Here is a 26,342-nt window from a genome sequence, read left to right as displayed (position 1 = left end):
ATAATAGATTGGTGACCATAATGTTCTGGCTGATCAGTGCACATTATAAAACTTTTTATGCTTGTTGATGGGAGTAAAACACATTAGGTGCCACATTTCTGCAGGAGTCAACCAATGTTTCCAGACTTTGTCCAGCATAAGCCAGATAAGAGATTCTTAGCTTTGCTTTCTCTTTCTCAGTGTCAGCCTCATTCTCATAAATTGTTTATCTTGACTGGAACACCAACTCTTTTGCAGAAGTATTCATTTCTTAGGAACACTAGTCTTAGGTGCTGTAATCCTTTGATATGGCCCTCCTTGTCGTACAGAATTCAAGCTCTATGCAGTAGGGATTCAAGAATTTCTGTGTAAATTCTAGAACCACTCAGCCTTCTACCATCTCGAACACACGATATTCTAGATATGAGTGTGGGATGGTAAAATCCTACCTACTGCAAGTCACGTCTGTATGTGTAGCTTTAAAATCAGTCACGTAAAGAAGGTGGATACAGCAGTCGAACGGCTCCGCAAGTACCTGTCAGACAATCCATTGATGTCTTAGTGTGTGTCTAAGGAAGAGCCACGGAGTTTATATGCAACTCTGTGTGTATTGTGTCACTGACTATTGTTATGTGAAACAAGAACAATTGAAAAAATGTCTCTTATAGAGTCTTCATCCAGCCTTGTTAGAGGCAAGACCTGTTTTATGATTCATGTGAAGTAGAGTCATGGTTCTTAAGCCAGCTCTTTTAGAAATGTAATTAAATTTGTTTCTGACATTGGACAGAAAGAATGACTTACTGGAAGCTGTACATGTATGTGGAAAGTAAGAATTGTATTCTATATGGAGTTCAAATATACCATATGAAATTGTAAAGTTTGCAGATCTACTTATTTCACAAGTAGAGAGAGAGGCTTAAGTATTCCCATACCTACATCATTCTACGGAGATGGGCTGCGAATCTCAAGTAAGTCACCTTGTATAAACGAAGTGGGAAGTTTGTATGTCTACTTCACACTTTAAATCGGCGTCAAAAATGTTAGAATGCACCAGACTCATCAGTATGAAACTTCTTAGTGACAGATGATGATGGCTTGAGGTGTGGAGACTGACGTCAGTAAGTGCAGGTTTTCTATATACGTTTTGACTCAGGGATCTGTCCATTCTTCTCTTGACTAAAATTTCAAGGAAAGGTAGCTGGTCTTCTTTTTTCAACACCTAGCATTAATTTTATATTAAAATGGATAGAGCATAAATATACCAAGAACTCTTCAAGTTTTTTCAATCCATATGAGCACACCACAAATGTGTCATACACATATTGATAGAAACTGTTACCTTGAACTGGTCAGATTCTACAGAATTTGCTTAATGTTCTGTGTATAGATTTTCTATGACACCATGACAGACAATAATGGACTACCATTGATAAGTCATCGGTTTCCATTAAACGAGAAATAATTTGATGTGAGAACATGCTTAAAATGTTTAGTGAAAAAAATCATTAAACTTTTACTTAATTAGTTTAGAGCATTTAGAATACTGAACTCTTATAAGGATGGAAACCAAATCAAAAATGACCATAATATCCACATAGGCAGTGTACAAAATGAGCAGAATGGTAAATGTCATGTTCACACTTCCCCACATATTTTTTTAGAACACATTTCAGATATTTGGCAACCAATATGCAAGCACACAAATATTAAAAATTTGATATTAGAGGAATGCCTTCCTTGTGTATGGTAGGAAGCCCAACAGTCATGTTGGCACAACTAATTGCGTTCTAAGACTTTTAATGATGTTATGTGGCTAGTAGGACACACTGAGCAGATCATTATCCTCCTCTTGATTTATTGATAGAAACATGTATATTTTTCTGTAAGCAATGTCATTAAAAAAAGGTGGAAAATCTTCTTCTATGTGCTACATGCTCTTTCTTGAAGATGATAGATCTTAAGATTTGTGTTTCAGTAAGTGTTCTGCAAGCATCAAGGTGAATGTCTTCTCCTGCTTCCAGTGAAGGGAACCTGCAACATGCTATGTAAAACTGGTCCTATCAGCCATTTGTAGCAGTTTTGTAGCAGGTACAAAATTTAGCCATTTAGCAAAGATCATCACTACACCTTTGTCAGTGAGATTAATTACTCTGCTGTCCCCTGGTTCTTATCTCAAACTTTTCTGCACTACTTTTGTGTAACATCTAGTATTCATTGGGTGTCATGAATTCTCTCTCATACTAGGGACAGGCTTACAGGATGCATAATACTATTGACTGCTGGTATGTTAATATTATGTTTGATTTTGCCAAACATAGTTACTTTTTTATCCTGACATCTTTTTAGGAAGGTGTGCTTAGAAGCCACTCTTTCTTATAACAGATCTTACCCAGATCCTCCCCTCATAATTAAGTGATGTGATCTCTCAATTTTTCTCAGAGTGATTAATAGTGCTATAGTGCTTTTTCGTATGTCCGGCCATGTGGTTGATTCCATTTTCCTACATAATATTTTCACAACCAACCCAGTTGTCTTCTTCAGGTGCTGCAAACTGTGTGATTATGTATACCAGCTGCCTGGACCCCACTAGAGGCTTCTTCTTAAGATGCTGTGAGCTATGGTACTATGTGTACTCACTGCCTAGACTCCAACCAGACTGGTTGGTCATCGAAACATTGTACTGAAAAATGGAATCAACAACCTGATAGAACACTTAAAGGCACACCATTAAATGACTAACTAATTAGTCATGTCCTAAGATAGAAGGAAAACACATACAGGATGACAGAACCTGGGCTGTGAAAGGCTTGTACTATTAAGAATGACAGCTGTACAAAACCCTTTGATATACAGAGTCTCACAGAGAGTGTGAAGAAATTGTACTATGCACTAAACTAGTCATGGAGCACATAACTTAAACAAAAATGTACCCAACAGCACAAATTAAAATTAATATTAGTTACATACTAAAAGATATAAATCAGAAATGGAAAATGATTGTAGGAACATTGGTACATACCTCTATAGACAGTAGCTGAAAAACCAGCGTGTTCACGTGACCTGTAATCTGTGTGGAAGACAACTTTAACAAGGCTGGAACCATGGATGTATCCAAGAGATGATGCATTGCTTAAACAAGTCTCTACCAGAAGAGTCCAGTCTTGTGTTCCAAGTTTTCCTGTCACGAAGAAATTTGTTTGAATGCCAATCTATCAATATTTTCATTACAGTTTACACTTATATACTTCAAGCTTTTTATATCATAAAATCACACACAGAGTCAGAGTGCAGCACTTGTGAATTATTAGCATTTCCTTGGTGAATAATGCTTGCAGTTTGATTAATATGTTGCAGTGTATTAGTTCTGCATTCAATAGTATCAGTGTTTCATATCTGCTCCAGATCAGATCAGTTTACAGATACAGTGTTTGTTTACTTCATGATTTAATCCTGAAGGTTGAAAGGTTTCTGCTAAGTATATTAATTCAAGCCCCAGAGCTATTTATTTACCCAATTGTATTCACTACATATCTTCCACGGAGATACCAAAAAGATCCCTCTATCCCTCTGTGTACTGATGTTGCATGTTGCATGTATGAGATTTAGGGAGTCCCATTTTAAATGATTTTTTTAGCAAAATAAACAAAATGAATTGCTTCTTTCCTATTACAGGAGAGATCTAAATTATCTGTGACAACCAACCAATGCAATTTTTTAAAATCAAGTGCCAATAATTATTTCTTTAACTTCTTTGTCCCAGGTTCCAGTTACTGTATGTAACACAAGAGAGAACAGTCAGGAGGATGTCAGTCTTCTTGTCAGACTTCTGTTTCGTAATAAAAAAAAGTTCAGACATTTTCTCTAACAATTTAACTTTTGATGTGATGTTAATTAATATTTAGCTGATTTGTTTAGTTGAATTTTCCCTATACTCTGAATTCTTCTGATATGCTGGCAAAGTAACTTTGTAGTTACAGGAATTATCAAAAAATCAAAATGACTGCATATTATTTCATAAATTAAAATTCCTACAAATAAAATTACAAAATTGGCAATGTTCAGATAGAAACTGAAAGTTTGTCAAAGAATAATATGATCTAGTAATTACAGAAATGAACAATTGATTCACGACAGCACACATGCAAAAACAACTTCAACAATCACTTCCTCAACATATCAAAGATTGCTGATATATCTTACACAACTTTGTGTTGATAATGGTACTGAGCTGCACTTTAAAGCTTGAATGTCTTTCCACTAGGGTAATCAATATATGAGGAAGCTTGCTTCTGATGACCAAAATCGGTCAAAATAAATAAAATAATAGGTAACATACAGCTGTTTATCTGTACATTAATAATAGAGACGCTCAACAGTCAGCACAAAAAAGAAAGAATCTTTGCATTACCAGTATTTGTGAGAATCAGTACTTCATAATTTTGACCAATTTGACATTATTCCCACTCTTTCCAGAGAATTCAGGAAAATAATTGTCTCTCTTAAACTTAAGAAATCTCTCTGTTGATAATGTTTCAAACAAAATATCTATTTCCCAAGGCATCTTTCGTAACTAAATATGCTATTATTTGATGTCTTTGTAAGAAAAGGCTTTAGGAAAAATACAAACTTGTGACTGGATGAGGATATTTGAAAAAAATGGGACTCTCAGTCAGTCATACACAGTATTGCAGATGGGCTTTCCCAATGAACAAGTCATCTAAATCAACTATTTTACAATATCTAAATGACAACGTTTGATCTACTAGCTTGTTTTTGTATCTCACTCAATTGTCCAGCTGCTAAATCACAACATCCTTTTGGAGAAAAAAGATTATGAGTTTCAAGGTACTCATATTCTTCATAAGTACAAATGACCTCCCATGTTGTATTGATAAAGCAGAAATGGTCCTCTCTGATAGGAATACTAGCACGATAATGAAGCCTAGTTAAGATGCACTGAGAAAAATGGATTAAATTTTAACACTTATAATATATTTATTATCTGATAGCAATCCGTCAATTGAAACAGAAAAAACAATTCATTTAATTATCTGTACAAGACAGGATATAACATCAGTAATAACAATGAGCTGATTGGTGAATGTTTTGAACAAAGTTCCTAACTTCTGAATGTTCATTTGAATTTGAATAAGAAATCACAGGCATGTCACAAGCCAAAAAATTCTGTTTCTACCAAAGGTGTAATTCTACTGGAATTTCAGTGTCTCACTGATGTTAAATGTATCCCTTTAAGCAGAAATTTCAGAATGCTGTCATTTGCAAACAACTGTGTCCAGATCTACATTTATGTACAAGAGGAAATGGACTGGTTGAAACGCTCGTCCTTGAGAGATGTTTCTTTTATTTTTTACCTTGTATCCAAGAAATATGTCCTAGTATTAACATTTAGCTCACGTTTTACTTCTACTTTCTCTCTTCAATTTGATCAGGTCTGAGGTAAACCATTTTAGTGCTGTGGCTCCAATGCAGAACTTTGTGGCCTAAAATGTCAAGTAGCAAACTCAAGTCTCAAAAAATTTCGGTGCATGTAGTTTTAGACATCACTAGTCATATTCTTAGTGTTTCCAAACTGATCTTTGGCATCCGCGAGGATTGTGTTTTTCAAGAATTTCATTAATATATAATAAATCATTTTTATAGTAGTGCTGCAGGCAAGAGCAATACAAACTCAATATTTATTGTCTACTTACCACTAAATATCTGAACTTTAGCACTGTGACACCAACTGGAAAATGAGCGTACATCAAGAGTCCTGATTTTGACAGCTACATGGCTGGTAGGGGGTGTCTCAAATATCCATACACAGTCCATTGGTTCATATCCAGACCCAAAATTTGGTGATGAAATGTTCACTTGTGAAGTATTAAATGTGTCTCCAAGCTGAGTGGTGCTTCCACAACCTGTAATATTTAACGTTATGTGTGAAAATAAAAGCACTCATTTTCTTTAAAAATATCAATATACATTCAAAATATAAAATTAAAAAGATGAAATTATCTACTTTCTATTCATTCTTAACTATAATCTAAAGGTAATGACTAAAGACACAGTAATTCTTCTGATCTCTCACTATTCTCTCTCATTGAATATGTGCTTAGCCAGGCTTAGGGAGTCATCCACAAACAGAAAAAGCCTCCAGCATTTCATCTTTAAGGTATGTGGTGATCTGTCCTCATAATAACTGTACATTTTCTGCATGGAAGTTTCCTTTGTCACAATGGTCTACCACATATTCCTCTTCGTCCCATACATCTTCCCTAACATACATGACTGAAGCTTACACTGTAACTTTGTTTTATAATATTTTCTACATCTTACTTCACACAAGACATACAAGTCCACCATATCATCACATGACCTAATCATCCTAGTTTTCAAGGTTCACACACATTACTACACATATCAATATAATATTTCATAATAAAAGCAAATAATTCAAAGCACGTAGATTCTCAATGTCTTATGTTCTAAAAAAGTATTTTATTATATAGTGTAGGTTTTCAGTTATTAACATATGGGCTAATATCTCAAAATGTATACCAAGTAAAAGTGAAAGACTCAAGGAATGTAGGCTATGAAAAAGTGTTTCACATTCATTTACCTAGGAGCCACAGTTAAGACAACTGGAAGAAAGAAAAATATTTAGTGCAAAAAGTTTGCTTTAAGCATGCTGCTTACCACTTGCATTAACAGGTGGAGCTAAGTAATCTGAGATCTGTGTTACTTGCTCGACCTGTAGCCATTCAAGAAGAAAATAGGCCCCTTCACGTGAACCATGAGTTGTCAGCACAATATAGATAATATTTGATGTTGAAGTAAATGACTCTGGAGCTCTACCACCACAGAACTGTGTGTGTGTAGGTGCAGTCTCATCATAACCATCAAACACCTAGGGCACACATATGGACCATTTTAGTATTTGCTGTAATAACAAACTGAAGAAAGACACAGTTCAAGTATAAACCCTTTTAAGCATTCAACACAAACATAATATCCAAAGGTACAGGATTTATGTAGTTGCATAAGTGGATGTAGTTTTAAGGTAAATATTATAAGTGAGCCCTAACTACGTATTTGACAACACCACAAACAAAAATGAATCACTGTAATTGATCACACACTGTTATATCAGTGTTAGAAATTTCAGTATCAATTATCCATGATTCAATGTGTTGAGTATTTCTTCTAATGCAAAACAGAAGTCACTGGGAAGAATCTGCGGCACCCAGTCACTATTCAGGTTTCAAAATTTATTTAAGTTCTCATAACCACAGTTCTCACATCATATACAGAATGTGGACATTTAAATTACCACCACAAAGGCTACACTTGCTCTTATTACACACTATATCTTCTTTCTTCTTACCAGAGTACCTACGGAATGATTAGCTCCCATGTTCAACTACTATATAGACTTAATAGCATTTGATTTCGATGTCTTTTATTTCCTAATGAAATAAAAAACCCCCAAAAATTGGTCCTCCATTAAACTGTGTGCTTGAAAAAAAGAAAAAAGAAAAAAAATTGAAGCTACACAGAGGAATTTCAAATTCATGAAATTGGCACACAAAAACTTCAAACAAGGTAAATGATTTAAGACTAATGTATTAAATAAAATCTAAATGAAATTTGTTTTAGTAGCACAGTCCTTAATAGAAACTACATTGTGCACACTGTAACCGCTCAAATGGGTGTGAGAAAAAACAGAACACACGAAACTACCATTCTCAGGTAATACAGATTAGATTTAATGGTTGAAAATGCTCATAGTCAAAGTAAATCATACTGCCTATAATCTAAGTAAAAGATCCTACCTACTAGTGGCCTAGCTAAAACATATTCAAGCTTTATGTAATGTTGTTACGAAGTATTTACATAATCTATGCAAAACAAAATGTATAAGTTCTTTAAATAATTACAAAGCTGATTTTACACAAAACAGAATATACTGTAATATTTTATAAACTACAGAAAGGTTAGAAAACTCACTGTCAATGAGGAATACAAACAGCCACCAAAATATGTTGGGATGAAAAAATTCTTGAATGTCAGGGTAATAACATGGTTAAAGTCAACAGTGATTCTCCAATTGAATACACCTTGTTTTGTATATGGTTGAGGATAGAGTGGAGATGCCAGCTGTCCTGATGGTCCTTCCAAGTTGTTACCATGCACTGAAATAAATTTAAACTTTAAATAAGGTGCCAATCATACATTTTGTACAAAGTGTATGCTAACACTGTATTTTACCTTTAAAGTCAATGACTTATGACTAATAGGACAGTACAGAACTTATATCAATTACTACACTTACTGGACATATGGTACACATTACATCCCTTGATCTGTCACTGTCTACCCAATATTAACAAACATTTTCATGTGAGGTTCAAAAATAAAAAATGTTTGTGTCACACTCTTTCACATAGCATGTTAGATAGCATATTGAAGGTTGATGTAAACAGATTTACACCTTACATTGTGAAATTCATAGTTACAATAAGAAATAATGTGAAAACTTTTTACAATGTTAGTTTTAAGAGTATAAAATATGAATACCAATAATGTACAATGTCTTACATTCTACAGTATTAGACAGATCCTCTGTAACAAATGAGGGATTACAGGTGTCACAGAAGTCATTTGTTATGAAATAAGTAATATCTTTCAGTGGCCTGATTTGGAATTACACACCCCTGTTTGAAATTAGCAAATGTCATATTAAGTGATTGCCTCCTTAGTAGTGAACTGGTAAAAGCTGGAAGACTTTGAACCAGAAGTGTTTTATGTCCATCCACTGTTAACTTCAGTAATCAATCAATGCTGTGTGCAACATTACTGTATTTAGCCACTATGCAATGCCACACTTCATTTTATTGTGTTATGATTGGGAAATGTGTGGTGAAGGAGTTACTGGTCTCTTTCAAGTACCACTTCTAACTCTTTTCATGAGAGAAAGCTCTCTATCCTCACTGATGGTAGATGCTTGGTACAAACAATGAAGTACAAGCACAGTAGCAGTACTTCATGAAGAAAGAGTGACTATATCCTTCCATATCTCTTCTTTCTCTATAACAGTCTCAGTGTTGGATGCAGCTTGCTTCCATCATCCCTACAGCACCTTCTACTAGTACTCCAGAGAAAGTTTGCAAATTGTCTCATGAATAAAGTTAGAATATTTGCAGTTGTGAACTAAGTAAAAGTATTTTTACCCAGACCTCTATCCCGCATATATTCACACTGTTGATTGCATAAGCAGTTACTAGCAATCACCTACTGGAATTGTTTAGTTGACTGAGCACCCCCAAATAACGCTGTGTTACACAGATGCTCCAAAAAATGTCAAATATGTTCTATGAGACCTCGTGATTGCAGCTGGAACATGTTGACTTCTTGCCACAATATTTCAGCTGGCAACCATCCAGTCATCTTCAATGGGTGTCTGCCACTGGAGACAACTAGTTCACAGTGTCAGCTTTATAGAGGAAATTGGTGCAGAAATGCATGTGCATTAGCGGCCATCACAGGAGGAGTCCATCAAATTCGACACCCTCTGCAAATACTGTTCCATCTGTAGCATGCAGGCACACACATAAAGATGAAACTATATGTCCACCCTCTCTCGGCCACTGATGAAGATTAGCGCTCTTCTTGTTCCGGTAAATGATGATATGGGACTGCGGAAGGTGAGAATTTACAAAATTTCTTGTCAGTGTGGCAAAGATAACGTACGTCAGACGATATGCACAATACATTAAAGGTGCATTGAACATGAGCACCACACTTGCCTTCTGCTGACCAGTAAGTCAGTTGTAGCTGAGCATTATATTGCCACAGGACACTCTATGGACTATTCTGCCACAAAAATCTTGGCCTCAGTGAGATCCTCTAGGGACTCAGTAATAAAAGAATCTGTGGAAATGCGTCTAGCACAAAATCTTGTAAATCGTGACAGTGGCTTTCTATTGGACAAGGCTTGGGACCCGGTGAGATCTTTAATTTGAACATTTTCCTCATAACGATGCATGTGGTGACATCTGACGTTTTTAACACTGGGAGCTTGCGTTCCGACAGAGGGCACGCATATAGTTTCCTCTCTGTGCATGCACCCGTGCCACAGATGGAACAGTATTTGCAGAGAGCGCAGATTGCAATAGACAATGTTCCTGTGAAGACCGCCAATGTGCATGCGTCTCCACACCAATTTTAGCTATAAAGCCAACACTGTGTACTAGCAGTCTCCAGTGGTGGACACTCACCTTAAAATGGCTGGATGGTTGTCAGCCAAAAGTCAACATAAAGTCAAAAAAGTCAACATAATCCAGCTGCAGTCCTGAAAACTTCAAACATCACATGTCAAATATGCTTTGCTTGTCTATCAACAACATTTTCCAGTCATATATTATCTACACAGTACACTTGTTTCACTTCATCATCAGCTTGAAGAAATGTGACCTTATCATCCTCAGTACATTGAATACAGTACAACGTGAAAACATGAGTTTCAAGAAAATATGGCTGAGGTATTTGCCTATGAATCAATCTCATTCGTAGATATCACGATGTACAGCACAACTACAAGAAAAATTTATGTATCATGAACATTGTGGAACAAAATCAGCTGCTACACAAACTGCAAAAGATTGGCCTAAAAGACTTAACTCTCCGAGTTCAATTTATCCAGAAGCTTCTTTAACGAAGTATCTTTAGTCCTCACTTTTCCAGAGACATTACGTTAACTGATTAGATCTGTTTCATGCAAAACTTCAATTTAAGACAAAGTCAGCATTATATGTGGATAAGGAAAAAAAATCCTGGATTTTTCCCAGATTTTCCAGTTAAAAAATACACTTTTTCCCGGGTGAAAATACACTTTTTCCATGTTAAGTGACACTTTACTTTCCCACAGAAATATAAAAATTGGAAATTTGTCGTAATGTCTTATGGGACCAAACTGCTAAGGCGGGAGGGGGGTGGAGGGGGGGAAGGGGGGGGGGAGTCGCACGGACCCTGACAAGGCATCTCAGACCGCGGCTACCCCCAAAACTATAAAACTTATCAATCCTTTGAATGGATACCGTTTTATACACCAGCGTAGAAATTCCTGGCACTTTACAAAAAAAATTGTAATGTACACTGCATATTTTGGTATTATGATATGCTGCATATTTTTGTATTACAAAACTATAAATTTTAATTCCACCACCACCAAACACAGCACATTAGTTTCCGAAGCACTGACATCAAGACTGTGATACCCTTTAGTAAGCTGATCATAGCTCATGTCACATGATCTCACCAGCCAGTGGCAGCAGATATTCAAAGTATAGGCCACTTGACGTACTAAGCCAATAGTAACATCACTGTTAAGGAAAAGTTAATGGTTTAAATTAATATATATGGGGTAGCTACAAGAAAAGCTATACTTTCACATACAATACTGATCTCGAAGATTAATAAGCTACACGAGAAGCTAAGCTTTCACATATAATATTGGTCTTTCTTTGAAATTGTTGCATTTTAAGATACATCACACAACTGTGCCAGTAAAATTGAAAATAATGACTTAAATGTCTGGTCTTTTTGGCTCGTAATCTGTCTAAGTGGCTGGCCCTCAAAGTAATTTGTTTCAAACGAGAATCAAATTCTCTGTGATTTAAGGAATTCATCTCATATTCTCACATGTAACATAATTCATCTTGCGTAAAAGGAAATTTACTTTGAAAGTGAGTCTTTTCAAACCACCATTCACAATATTTTCCTGAGACCTGTTAGAAATAGGTTCAGTTCAGCAGTTGGCAGAGAGAAGCAGACAACAGGGGTTAATGAGCATATGCTGGTACGGTGGTGTAGGAAGCCTGTATGTTCATAAATACTATACATTATGCGATCTTACATAAAATCATAAAAGAGGATACTCCATGAGCATCAGAATTTTGTAAGCTATATTAAAGTTCATAATTCGGCTTGAAGCGCAAATTCGTATATCCAGATTCACAATGAAAAAGATCCCAACCTGATATTAAGATTTTCTGTGTGGTTTTTGGGATGTAAATTTTCTTGGAGTATCAGTCCTATACTATCTCATGTTCGGTTCTTTATTATGGCATAATGCCGTATGTATCAAAGATGAAACTGTCTACTTGAAATTCAGCGAACAGTTGTAACTGGCAATAGTCATGAATGAAACACGCTGTTTCAGATAAATTTACTGCTTCAGCGGAAAAGAGTAATAAAACCCGAATTTCTTTAGAAAACTGACAAAAATAACTTCATTGTTCTATAAGGCAATTAATGCTTGACTGCCAAAAACATCAAAGTGAAATAAAATCAAAAAACTGAAATGAATAATATATTTCAGCCTTCTGTAATTATGTGATTTATTTTAATTCACTTGATAGCTTCCAGCCACAGAAATCTGTGTTGTTTCCATTTTATGTGAGAGCTGTAAACATAGAGAAAACAGAAAAATCACTAAACATAAACATGGGCCACGTGAAGACTAACCCTCTTCCCATTCACAACAACTCAGACTGCTCTGCATGAATCTGGCAGGTTGGGTGCACCAGAAAAAATTTTCCAGTTAGCATCTGGCTTCAAGTAGTCAGAAGCGGGAGAAGTTACTGCTCATATGCGACTGAACTTTGTATGCGTATGAGCCTGCTGGTAACTGTTCAAACAAACCTAATGTAAACCATTGTGATGCCATGTTCATCAGAAGTAGTTCATTGTTACATAGTATTACAAAGTCTTTGTCCTACTGCCTTTGACACATTTTGCTGTTGGCAGACACTTATGTGTGCATGAAGTTTTGTTGCTGTAAATGGCACATTTCCTTTGCAACTAAAGTTTTATTTATTTATTTTTTTCTCTCATTTACGTTTTATTGCTGCAGTGTTATTCTGGAGCAACAGGATACAGTAATATCCTTATTTATAGAGTATCTTACCAGTCACAATTACAAAAATTTAACTGAAAACTAAAATAATGAAAAATTCTCAGAATTCTGAAAAATTCCCAGGTTTTTCCTGGATTTCTTGGTTGTCCCAAGGTGTGTACACCCTGAAAGTCATATCCTCATTAACTGTTCAATTGAGCTCACCAGCAAATATTTCTGTAATCTTTTGGACTGAAACTGTTGGTAAGCATCTGCTGATGCCTACAGTTTGTGTATTCTGTTTTAATTGAGGAGCTTACTTTGGTATCCTGCAAACCACACTTCTGCTACTTACAAAGTATGCTTCCTCTTCAATATAAAAAATAGTTACCGTATTTACTCGAATCTAAGCCGCACTTTTTTTCCAAAACCGCCTGCGGCTTAGAATCGAGTGCAAAGTAAGCGGAAGTTCTGAAAAATGTTGGTAGGTGCCGCCACAACTGATTTCCGTCGTCGAATATATGTAGCACTGCATAGGCATGCTTTGCCGGCACAAAGATAAATACTAGCGCCAAAACCTCCGCGTCAGTAAATAAATTTAAAAAAAAAAGGGTGGAAGACGAGCCTTCTTCTCCACCCCGAGTTTCGATCACTGCATTTTATACATTGTCCACGAAGTAAATACAAATTCCGTATTGTTCATCTTTGAATGTAGCAGCATTTCAATGTTGAATGTACTGCGAAAATCCAACTGGCAAGACTGTGATGATTTGTCAATATGGTCAACCCTACGTTCTGAATTTTTTCCTACCTGTGAGAAGAGATGGTTGCTAATAGGAACTTTTAGGAATTGTGAATCACATACAGTATTCTCTTCGCCATAAGAATAATACGAATATAAATATTTTGCCGTGTATTCTTTCGTGTTTGCTGCTATCTCATTTAAATCCTGTCTGCCTAATAAACTACGAAACTAGGGCGAAACAACAGCAAACGCGGAAGAATATACATATCATTTCATGTTTATATTCGTATTATTCTTATGCCTAATAGTGATACAGTGAGAAATGAAGCACGGCAATTGACTCGATTTTTAAATCTAAGATGACTAATTTCTGTGCAGGATGTAATGTACTAAAGAGGCGTCTGCAAAGATTTTCAAACGGAGAAAAATTTTCGCTAAACTCTCGTTCAGAACGCCTTCTATCAAAAGCAGTCTATTATTTGGTTCTTGTTGATCATTATCAAAGAAAGCAGCAGTGTAAGTAACAACAACTAGCAGTCTCTTGCCATTGTTTCGCTAATGAGACAATTCCTCTCTTTTTTTTATTGTAAGCGGTGTTAGCGCACACAAAAGCAAGCCATGCCACGAGCAGCGACAGACCGTAAACACGCACTATCAGAATGCGACAAACAACTCATGACACAGTACAGTAATGCATTTTTAGCTTAGAGTGACGTAAACACCTATAACAAAGAGAACGGCACTTACCAGATCAAAGCAAAATAAGCAATCAATTCAAACCAGACGAAGCAGGTGAAAAAGGAAACGTACCCGTATAAATACGGACGGAGCACGTGACGCATAGCAATGGCTACCTAGTAAAGTTTAACTGCTAAGCTTATGACTCGAACCTACTGTAGCTGTATCGTCATTCATTCGACCTAAATTGTGTCTCATATTACAATGGACCAACTTTGTTTCGATTTGGAGGTGTGGCCTAAAACTTTTCTCTCCCCTTGAATTTCGAGTCTCAAATTTCAGGTGCGGTTTAGATTTGGGAAATTTTTTTTTCTTGATTTCGAGTCTCATTTTTCAGGTGCGGCTTAGATTCGAGTAAATACGGTATACATTCAATGTAAAGAAGCCACCTCTGATGATTCAAGAGGAACTGATTGTGTGAAACAGTCACTGAGTTAAATGCAATATATGTAATGCATTCGCTCTGCTGAGGAAGATGATGGCTATTTCAGGTGTGGAACTGCTGTTATGATGCAAATACCTGTGATAAATGACAGCTGAGGGGATATACTCAAAATACATTCAAAGACAGATTTGCACACCTTATCATTACAAGGCAATTTTTTTAATATGATCATAATTACTCTTACACATCTTTTTTTCACACACTCTCTCTGTTAATAGAAATTAGATAGTGCAACACAAAAGCTATAATCTGTAGCCAATGCAAGATCAAACTTACTTTTAAATAGTTTTATTTAAGCATAATACTCAGAAATGTATGCTGGCATAACATGGATTCAAAGTGAATAAAAACTTATCAGTTTAGTAGTTGCATAATTTCTAATAAAATACTCAGGCTTTTGAAAGCTGCTTCTGTCATAGTCACCAGGAGTAAAAAACCAATGACTGACTGGACTGGCACAGTGTGCCTCTGATGTAGGTGTGATAGCAGGTCTGGGACTTTCCAGAACTGGGACCTACCACAACTGCACAAAGTGGCACATGCACGGGAAGGCAAGTTATCCAGTTCATAGCAGCTCTGGCCCACCTTGGGTCCAGTGACATCAGGTGGTGCGAGAGGTCAGTGCCACATCTGAAATTGTTGCTCCACCTCCCTACAAGTGTCAAGTGTCCATCTTTGCTTTCAATTGATATTTGAAGCCCGCTATTGCACCTATGTAAGTGGCACAGCATGCCATCTGTGGCAGTCTGTGGCTTTGTACTCTTGATGCCAATGACAGAGACAGCTATTTAAACCCATTGAGTGTTTTATATGAAGTGAGCATGTCTTATAAACTGAGAAGATTTTATTCAGGCATTCCATTGCATAAAACACCTATAACACATAAATCCAAAGTAATACAAAATGTACATACACAGTTGATAAGAAGCCAAAAAGCCCGATCCTGGTGGGCCAGCTGTCCCACTACGGAACTTCATCCAGATACTGTGTGCAGCAGTCAGATTAGATGGTAGCGGTGAGTCACTACAATATAAGCCCATAAGTGGACCACCACCACTCTCTCGGCGAACTTCAACATAGTCTTCATCACAGTTACTACCGCCAAGTGAGAACTGAGAAAATGTCACAATAGCACTATTTCCTGAAAAACAGTTTACCAGTAGTTGTTAGTTACATATGGACAGGTTCTATACTGTTGGGCATAATAAAGCTTGTTTTAATTTGGCACTCATTGATGTGAAAATAAATTACCAAAATAAAAATAAAAAAACTGCCATTACCATATTTCTATATTATTTGCTACACTATACCCATGAGGACATTGTTGCAAAGTTATGAACATACCTAAAACATTGTAATACACTGGACAAACATTCCTTGTGTTCTGGCTACATAATATTGGTCATAGTCAAGGAATAATAATAGTATTTAATTAAATATGTAAAAACGAAATATGCCAAAAGTACAACTACAGTCCCTTTTTTATTTCCTCTATGCTCCCCCCCCCTCCCCCCCTCACTCTCTCTCTTTATCCTTACACTCACTGACATAAAAGAAAAAGAAAAGTGTTTATTGGCCTATCTGAATAGGGTGAAATTAGATTAACTTTGTAATAAATTGGTGCCAGAAAAGAAAAACTACTCTGAATAAAACAGTATTAGGGCTTAATATATTCTTCATCTGGAGAATTTGTAAACACCAGTTTAAATTTTCAGTCTAAATCAAGACGATACAGCTTCACAGTGGAAGCACACTTCCTTCAATTATCATAACTCGTGGGTATGTCCTCTGGGTCTCTGTGGATAACAGAGCTCACAAAAGAGGTACTTGAAGCTCTTGACAAGAATGACTGTGTTAAAGGCATATTATTAGACTTGTCCAAGACTTTTAACCATGTAATACTATTAAATAAACTAGAGGCATTAGGTCTACGAAGAACAGCAAACGAGTGGCTTCTGCCTTACTGGGAAACTAGAGTGCAATAGTCAGAGATAATTCACATGTCTGCTGATGATGAATTTTTAGTAAAATAACTATAAGACAGGAAACTTATAAAAATAGTTATCTCTAGGGTAGTGTACTGGACCTGATTCTGTTCTTAACCCTTGCAATACCAATTTTACTTTATGCCAACCAATTGTCAATTCTGTAATTTAGTTGTGTACTTTACATTTTAAAATACTGAAAAATGTTATTGTTTATATGAATTCTTCTGCTATATTCTATTGTTGTTGTGGTCTTCAGTCCTGAGACTGGTTTGATGCAGCTCTCCATGCTACTCTATCCTGTGCAAGCTTCTTCATCCCCAGTACCTACTGCAACCTACATCCTTCTGAATCTGCTTAGTGTATTCATCTCTTGGTCTCCCTCTACGATTTTTACCCTCCACGCTGCCCTCCAATACTAAATTGGTGATCCCTTGATGCCTCAGAAAAATGTCCTACCAACCGATTCCTTTTCTGGTTACGTTGTGCCACATTTAACTCTTATTCTCCCCCATTCTATTCAATACCTCCTCATTAGTTATGTGATCTACCCACCTTATCTTCAGCATTCTTCTGTAGCACCACATTTCGAAAGCTTCTATTCTCTTCTTGTCTAAATTATTTATCGCCCATGTTTCACTTCCATACATGGCTACACTCCATACAAATACTTTCAGAAATGACTTCCTGACACTTAAATCTATACTCGATGTTAACAAATTTCTCTTCTTCAGAAACGCTTTCCTTGCCATTGCCAGTCTACATTTTATATCCTCTCTACTTCGACCATCATCAGTTATTTTGCTCCCCAAATAGCAAACCTCCTTTACTACTTTAAGTGTCTCATTTCCTAATCTAATTCCCTCAGCATCATTCGTTTTGCTTTTGTTGATGTTCATCTTATATCCTCCTTTCAAGACACTGTCCATTCCGTTCAACTGCTCTTCCAAGTCCTTTGCTGTCTCTGACAGAATTACAATGTCATCGGCGAACCTCAAAGTTTTTATTTCTTCTCCATGGATTTTAATACCTACTCCGAAATTTTCTTTTGTTTCCTTTACTGCTTGCTCAATATACAGATTGAATAACATCGGGGAGAGGCTACAACCCTGTCTCACTCCCTTCCCAACCACTGCTTCCCTTTCATGTCCCTTGACTCTTATAACTGCCATCTGGTTTCTGTACAAATTGTAAATAGCCTTTCGCTCCCTGTATTTTACCCCTGCCACCTTTAGAATTTGAAAGAGAGTATTCCAGTCAACATTATCAAAAGCTTTCTCTAAGTCTACAAATGCTATAAACGTAGGTTTGCCTTTCCTTATTCTTTCTTCTAAGATAAGTCGTAAGGTCAGTATTGCCTCACACGTTCCAGTATTTCTACGGAATCCAAACAGATCTTCCCCGAGGTCGGCTTCTACTAGTTTTTCCATTCGTCTGTAAAGAATTCGTGTTAGTATTTTGCAGTTGTGGCTTATTAAACTGATTGTTCGGTAATTTTCACATCTGTCAACACCTGCTTTCTTTGGGATTGGAATTATTATATTCTTCTTGAAGTCCGAGGGTATTTCGCCTGTTTCATACATCTTGCTGACCAGATGCTAGAGTTTTGTCAGGACTGGCTCTCCCAAGGCCGTCAGTAGTTCCAATGGAATGTTGTCTACTCCAGGGGCCTTGTTTCGACTCAGGTCTTTCAGTGCTCTGTCAAACTCTTCACGCAGTATCATATCTTCCATTTCATCTTCCTCTACATCCTCTTCCATTTCCATAATATTGTCCTCAAGTACATCGCCCTTGTATAGACCCTCTATATACTCCTTCCACCTTTCTGCTTTCCCTTCTTTGCTTAGAACTGGGTTTCCATCTGAGCTCTTGATGTTCATACAAGTGGTTCTCTTATCTCCAAAGGTCTCTTTAATTTTCCTGTAGGCAGTATCTATCTTACCCCTAGTGAGATAAGCCTCTACACCCTTACATTTGTCCTCTAGCCATCCCTGCTTAGCCATTTTGCACTTCCTGTCGATCTCATTTTTGAGACGTTTGTATTCCTTTTTGCCTGCTTCATTTACTGCATTTTTATATTTTCTCCTTTCATCAATTAAATTCAATATTTCTTCTGTTACCCAAGGATTTCTACTAGCCCTCGTCTTTTTACCTACTTGATCCTCTGCTGCCTTCACTACTTCATCCCTCAAAGCTACCCATTCTTCTTCTACTGTATTTCTTTCCCCCATTCCTGTCAATTGTTCCCTAATGCTCTCCCTGAAACTCTGTACAACCTCTGGTTCTTTCAGTTTATCCAGGTCCCATCTCTTTAAATTCCCACTTTTTTGCAGTTTCTTCAGTTTAATCTACAGGTCATAAGCAATAGATTGTGGTCAGAGTCCACATCTGCACCTGGAAATGTCTTACAATTTAAAACCTGGTTCCTAAATCTCTGTCTTACCATTATATAATTTATCTGATACCTTTTAGTATCTCCAGGGTTCTTCCATGTATACAACCTTCTTTCATGATTCTTAAACCAAGTGTTAGCTATGATTAAGTTGTGCTCTGTGCAAAATTCTACCAGGCGGCTTCCTCTTTCATTTCTTAGCCCCAGTCCATATTCACCTACTACGTTTCCTTCTCTCCCTTTTCCTACTACCGAATTCCAGTCACCCATGACTATTAAATTTTCGTCACCCTTCACTATCTGAATAATTTCTTTTATTTCATCATACATTTCTTCAATTACATTCAGTTATATTCTATAACTGTTTTAAATTTTTCATTAAATTTAACTTTTCCTTAGTAGCAGACACAACTTTCCACACAGTCATTGACAAAACAACACAACTACTAATGTTGCAGTGTGCAGTAAATCAACACTGAACATAAAGAAAACAAACAGCATGCACTTCAGCACAATGAGGGAAAACAACTATCTTACTTCAAGCGTGCATGATAAAACTATAGATTGTGTAACATGTACAAAGTTCTTAGTGACGAACACTGACTGTCAGTTAACACGGAATGAACATATGAAGATACTGGCAAAAACAATGTCACCATCACGATATGCTCTTAGTGTTCTAACAGCCAGTGTCTAGCGGTGGCATACTGTTCCTACATGCTCTCATATCTCAGTTATAGGATTCATTTCTGGGGATAAAATGTGCAAAATTTGTACACAGTTTTCAAACTGCAGAAGAGAGCTGTAAGAATAATTAAAAGTAGTAGTCAGGCTCACTGTTAAGAACTATTTATAAAACTGAGTGTGTGTTAGTTGCATTTGTGTTAGTGTGTGTGTGTATCTATTGCAGACGAAGGCCTTAATGGCCCAAAAGCTTTAATTGTGAGACTCAGTGTCTCCACTATATGGTGCGTAGCAACTTTCCTTCTCATCATATTGTTACATTCCATCCTGGATTTTCCACTGAGTATCCTTACTGCACCAAGTAAGTGCATCTATCAACCTATTATACATATCAGGGAAAACATTAATAAGGATTTCACTTATAGTTCTATACGTAATCATGGAACAAGAGGTAGTCTGGACTTGCACTTACCAAGGAACTACAAACAACAAAACACTACCATGGAATAAAATTGCATTATAAACTGCCCAAGGAGATGAAAAAGATTACTAAAATACATCTACTTAAAAAGGCAGCTAAAACTTACTTCATAAGTAATGCACACTACACAGTCAAAGATACATTATAGGACTCAGAGTAGGAGTTAATAATGAAAGGGGACAACTACAATATCCTCTCACATTAAAATATGTAATTACATTGTTCTTTTACAAACAAATCTGCCGGGACTTATAGTGCATGATAATATTTTCTGGTCATTCTTCTGTGCTCAGCTTCTCACTTATGAGGGAGGGTGATGCTGACTCAGTTCGCCAGACAAACTGAATGGCAGACATGGAGACATTTATCTTCATGGTCCGGGAGTCACCAGCAGGTCTCCATGGTGTGTGCAGTGCAAAACTAAGTTCTTATTATAAGGTATTTAGTGTAAATTGCATATGATCAAGACAGCATTGTACAGTAGGGACTAACTGATGGAGGCAGTGCAGTTGTTGAGGCACTGACTCCATATTTAGGAGGATGGACTTTGCTGCATCAGGCCATTTTGATGCAGATTACCTGTGGTTTTCCTAATGCATTTTACGCCAATACTGGGATGGTCCCTTAAGTAAGGCCACAGTCAACCACCTGTCTTATCCTCATAAACATACATATTCTGCATTATGTATATTAGAGCTATTTATTTCTGGTGTACTATGAAGAGGAATCTTAAGTCATTGTAAAGTGATCCCTGGCTGAATTAATGATGAAATGAATTATGAATAACCAGTTTTATTGAGTATAGTAGATCTCCAGATCTTCAAAAGAATGTCACAAAATTAAATTTAACTGTATGATATTAGGTTAAAGAATAAGATTGTACCATTTTTATTTTGCATGTTGAGATTCTGGTTGCTATGGGTTTATTTATCAACTGTCATTTTTTTATTTGTAGTTCACTGTTGCTATTTGAGTTTAGACATTATCATTTTGTCATTTGGAGACAGTAAGTGGAGATGTGTACATTAGAAAATGGAGTGCCAAGTGGAGAAATTGGAACATTTCTGACATATTCTTCTGTCTGCGTTCAAGAGAAGAGTGACAGCAATGGAGAACATTTGTGCCATGTATGGGGTTAATATCAATGAACAGAGCATGGCAAGAAAAATGTATTTCCATATCAAGGAGGATTGTATTGACATTAGTGATTCCCCACATTCAGGAAGACCTTCATTGGTACTGAATAGTGTAAGCCAAAATCACAAAAATCAGCAGGTGGCCATACATGCATCTCTGCTTGCTTGTCATCAACTGGCTCATTTTGATTGATTGATTGATTTATTTATTTTTTAATCCAAGTAACAATTTACATTGCGTGGATTTTGTCAGCAAAATCATGTACAATGCAATATACCTACAATTATATACATAAAATTAGTATTTACACACATTTTTAAGGTATCTTAAATTACTTTTATATCCTTATGTAATTTGTAATTTTCTTATAGTACTGTACAATTCTAGATTTCATATTATAATTATTTCCTCATGTATTACAATGCAGGCTACTTTAATTACACTACATGTTTTAATTCAGATAGTCCGTTACTGCGTAATAACTTTTATTTAATAAAAAAGTTTTTAGTTTTGTTTTGAACTGTCCAGTTGTGTCATTATCTTTTATTTTTTGAGATAATTTATTATATAATTTAACAGCATTGTACAACAAGCTCTGCTGAGTTTTAACTTTATTTTTCCTCTCTAGATGCAGATTGTATTGGTTTCTAGTTTCATAGCTGTGTACTAAAGAATTTTTCAGATAGCAGTCAATACTTTTTACATACATAATACTTTGAAAAATGTATTCACAGGGAACAGTTAGGATTTCCAGCTTTTGGAAATGTTCAAGGCAGTGAGCCCTACTGCCACTCTTGGTTATTATACGAATTGCTCTTTTCCGTAATTTGAAAACTATTTGAATATTTTTACTGTTGACTCCCCAAAATATTATTCCATAGGTAATAACAGAGTGAATATAAGAAAAATATCTGACACATGTAGTATCACACACTGCATTCAGAATTCTAAGAGCATAGCATGCTGTAGCGATTCTGTTACTAAGTATTTTAATATGTTCTTCCCACTTTAACTGACTGTCAACATGCATACCAAGAAATTTTGTGTAATCTACACATTCTATAGTTTCATCGTTTAACTTAAAGTTGTTATATTGTGGTTTTTTGCAGACATAGAAGTTAACAGCATTTGTTTTTTTTTTTAAATTTAGTGTTAGTTTATTATTGGATGCCCACTCACATACACTGTTTAGTGTTTGTTCGGCTTTTTCTTTCAGTGCATCTGGTGATCTGTCACTGATTAGAACATTTGAGTCATCTGCAAACAATATTGTTTGTCCATGCTTGATGTTCTGTGGGAAGTCATTTATGTAAATGAGAAATAGTATTGGGCCAAGGACACTACCTTGTGGGACACCTATATTTACATAATTTGGGTCTGAAGTATACTTTACAATATAGTTTGAGCAACTTGAAATATGTGAGATTTCAGTTATCTGTTTTCTATTTTTTAGATATGACTGTAACCACTTTTTCACAACTCCCTTTATTCCCAGTTCATCTAACTTATTTAACAATATGTTGCGGTCTACTGTATCAAATGCTTTAGTCAGATCAAGAATATACCAGTTGTGTAGTTCCCTTTATCTAATGCTTCTAGAATGTGTTTTGTGAGGTGTGCTGTTGTTGATTCTGTGCTTTTCCCTGATCGAAATCCAAACTGGTCAACAGACAGTAAGTTGTATTTATTTAAATAATTCATTAGACAATCTTTCATAATAGTTTCTAATATTTTTGCAAATACCAACTATTCCTATCCCTTACTGGTGACGAGAAATGATGTCTTTATGCTAACGTAAGGAACAAGAAAGGAATGGTTGAGTCCAAATATATCAGCAAGTCCTAATACAAATACCTGCTCTCAACCACAAAAGATAATGTTAGGCATCTGGCGAAATGGTGACAGTGTGGTGTACTATGAATCGCTTCTCCGAGGTGTAACCTTTACTAATGACATTTATTGTCAACAAATGTGGCACATTCCAAGAATAATGTCCATGAAGACTACATGAAATGATGTTACTCTGCAATAATGGTTAGACTAACAAAAAAAACACTATACACAAGTTGGGTTGGGATTTCACCTGATCTTTTCCATTCTCTATTAACTTTCAGGGTGTTTCCTTTCTGGGTGAAAATGGCTCAACAAGTTCTTCGTCTCAAAATCACATGATTTCTACTACTGCAGAATTGAAAAGTTGCCCCAGCATTGGCAGACTGTTGCAAATAATGAAGGAGAATTATTGGTGATGACTAAAGTTTCTGTTGAGGTTATTACATTTACAGAAAAATGGTACGAACTTGTGCAACAACCCAATGCATACAAGAAATGAATTGCCTAGCAAAATAAAGCAGATAAAACAGATCATAAGTAATGTATCTGGTTACTTAAAAATTTGCCACAGCACTGTTGTACATTATCACCTGCACTATAATCAGTATCTGGATGACTATATAAATGTGAAAATGCTATAAAGTATCACTTGCAAATAAATATGAATACATGTTCTAGAACTTAGGGTGGCATGCAGTGTCAACTAAAATTTTCAAAGTGTGAAAATCTTAACTACAGGAAAGATTTCACACATATAATGAAAGAAAACAGTGTAAAACATAATTAGATAAAATACTATGGCAGAAAATGGTGAGAAAATTTTTGCTGTAATCACTGTGCCATTGTAGTTTCAATGACTTCACAGAAGGCAGTTCTCCTTGTAGTGCTGTAGTTGTCTACCATGGTGCACCCCAGACCATCACTCTTGGCTGTCGGGCTGTATGGCAGGTGCCAGTCAGGTTGATATCCCATCGCTGTCTGAAGCGTCTCCAGAAATGTTTCTGCTGATTACCATGGCTCAAATCAAAGCAGAACTTGTCACGGAAGACAGTTCTACTCCAGTCTATGAAATTTCAGGCCAAACCATATCTTGGCCAGCTAGATCACCAAATCTCTCCCAAATGAGAATGTTTGGAGCATTATGGGAATGTCTCTCCAACCATCTCAGGATTTTGACAATCTAACATGCCAATTGGACAAAATTTGGCATGATATCACTCAGGAATGGACCTAGCAACTCTATCAACCTGTGCCAAGCCAAGTAATTGCTTGCTTAAGGGCCACAGGTGGGCCAATGCGTTACTGACTTGCTCAATTTGTGAAGCTCTTTCTCTTGAGTAAATCATCAACTTTTTCTGAAATTGTAATAATTTGTTTGTCTGTATTAGTACATCACATCTACCGGCTTTCATCCTATTTGGATAACATCTTCAAGACACGTCTTCCTTTTTTTTCTTGATAGTGTAGTATTTCTGGTTAGGAGAAAGAGTAATTAAATGTTTACTGATTATGAATATGGATAAACTCAAGAATATGCCACAATACTAGAAGCAGAAATAATTTCCAAGTAGACTATGCATTGCTCTCTAAGGTTCAGCAGGTAGTATTATATTATTGTGCAAAAGTCTAAATAGTTCACCAGTAGACATCAGGCAAGAAGTTAAAAATCTTCAAATATTTAAAAACCTTCTATAATTTACCAAAATACTTGTGATTCAAAAATGTATATTCTGTGTAACTCTTAATCTTTGTATTAGCCAGAGCCTTATTTTGCAGTATATAGACAGTTGATAGTGGTTTGTGTAAAGTTACTTAAATGCTTTGAAGTATTAGATAAACAGTGGTTGAATATACAGGAAGAAAAGCTGTGGCAATTTTCAAAGTAGCTGTTTTTTCAGTATTTATATATACGAGGTAGGTTTAAAAAAATGGGAATGTTTGTTTTTTGTATAGAAATTTATGTATTCATTTAAATCAACGATATTCCTGTCCAAATATGCCCCATAGGATATTGTATGCTTATACCAGCACTTTTTCTAATCCCCAAAACACTACTGGAATGCAATTTTGCCCTGCATTTTTAATTTCATCTATGCTTGTAAAATTATGGCCCTTTATGGTTTTTTTTTATTTCTGGGAACATAAAAAGGTCAATGTGGCCATTTCTGGAGAATATGGAGGGTGGAACAGAATTACAGTATTGTTTTTGTTCAAAAATTCATGAACAAGCACCGAAGTGTGAACAGATAAAAAGCCACGAATTGTTTCAAAACTAATTAAGGCAATTTTTTTTCCAGATTGATTCATTCAAATGTCATGGAACTTGTAGGTTGTACTCCTTTTTGATCCTTCAACCTTGTGGTGAGAAGAACTCATGATGCACTATGCCATTAACACTGAAGAAAATAGTAAGCATAATCTTCAGATTTGACAACATTTATCAAAATTTTATCAGTCTTTGCAATCCAGAATGCTTCCACTGGGATGATTGAGCCTTATTTTGGATGTCATGTTAGGAAATGCACATTTCACCACCTACTATGATATGTTTATTCATTAATGTTCGCTTCATCTTGTGACTCCTGAGCAACTTGCATTCACTGCCATTTTTGTTAGAAATTTAACACTATTGGAATAAATTTTGTCACGTGGGTAATAATTCATAATCACTTTTTTCATTTTTTCCATGATTTCATTGGCTAATGTTGTGCTGGGGTGCCTAGGGCTCTCATCAATTTCAGTCTTCACCGAGTTCTTCAAAAGCTTATACCATTTATAAACCTTTGTTTTACACACAGCAAACTCACCAATAGCAATAATTAACATTTCTAAAAATTTATTGTACTCTACACTTGTATCCTTTGTGCTACATGATAACACACTAAGTATCTGTTAGGGTCATCACAGTACAGATACTTCTCTGCCATGTTTACCAACATGGTGATGGAAAAAAAAAAAAAAAAAAAAAAAAAAAAAAAAAAAAAAAAAAAAAAAAAAAGAGAGAGAGAGAGAGAGAGAGAGAGAG

The 26,342-nt window shown here is 36.0% G+C and overlaps 1 protein-coding gene across 1 annotated transcript in view; it reads right to left on the bottom strand.

Moving 5' to 3' along the window:
- The window catches only part of LOC126100451 (cubilin), a 771,806-nt gene that overhangs the window by 385,541 nt on the left and 359,923 nt on the right, over positions 1-26,342 (bottom strand). Inside the window, exons 34-38 of the mRNA XM_049911056.1 lie at positions 15,719-15,946; positions 7,990-8,174; positions 6,679-6,889; positions 5,691-5,900; positions 2,999-3,157 (exon numbers count right to left, since the gene is read on the bottom strand). Of these exons, the coding sequence (XP_049767013.1) occupies positions 2,999-3,157; positions 5,691-5,900; positions 6,679-6,889; positions 7,990-8,174; positions 15,719-15,946 (993 nt within the window). The remainder of the gene's footprint in view (positions 1-2,998; positions 3,158-5,690; positions 5,901-6,678; positions 6,890-7,989; positions 8,175-15,718; positions 15,947-26,342) is intronic.

Source organism: Schistocerca cancellata, chromosome 9, assembly GCF_023864275.1.
Source record: "Schistocerca cancellata isolate TAMUIC-IGC-003103 chromosome 9, iqSchCanc2.1, whole genome shotgun sequence".
NCBI classification, from domain to species: domain Eukaryota; kingdom Metazoa; phylum Arthropoda; class Insecta; order Orthoptera; family Acrididae; genus Schistocerca; species Schistocerca cancellata.
This window is presented reverse-complemented; position numbering and strand designations above follow the sequence as displayed.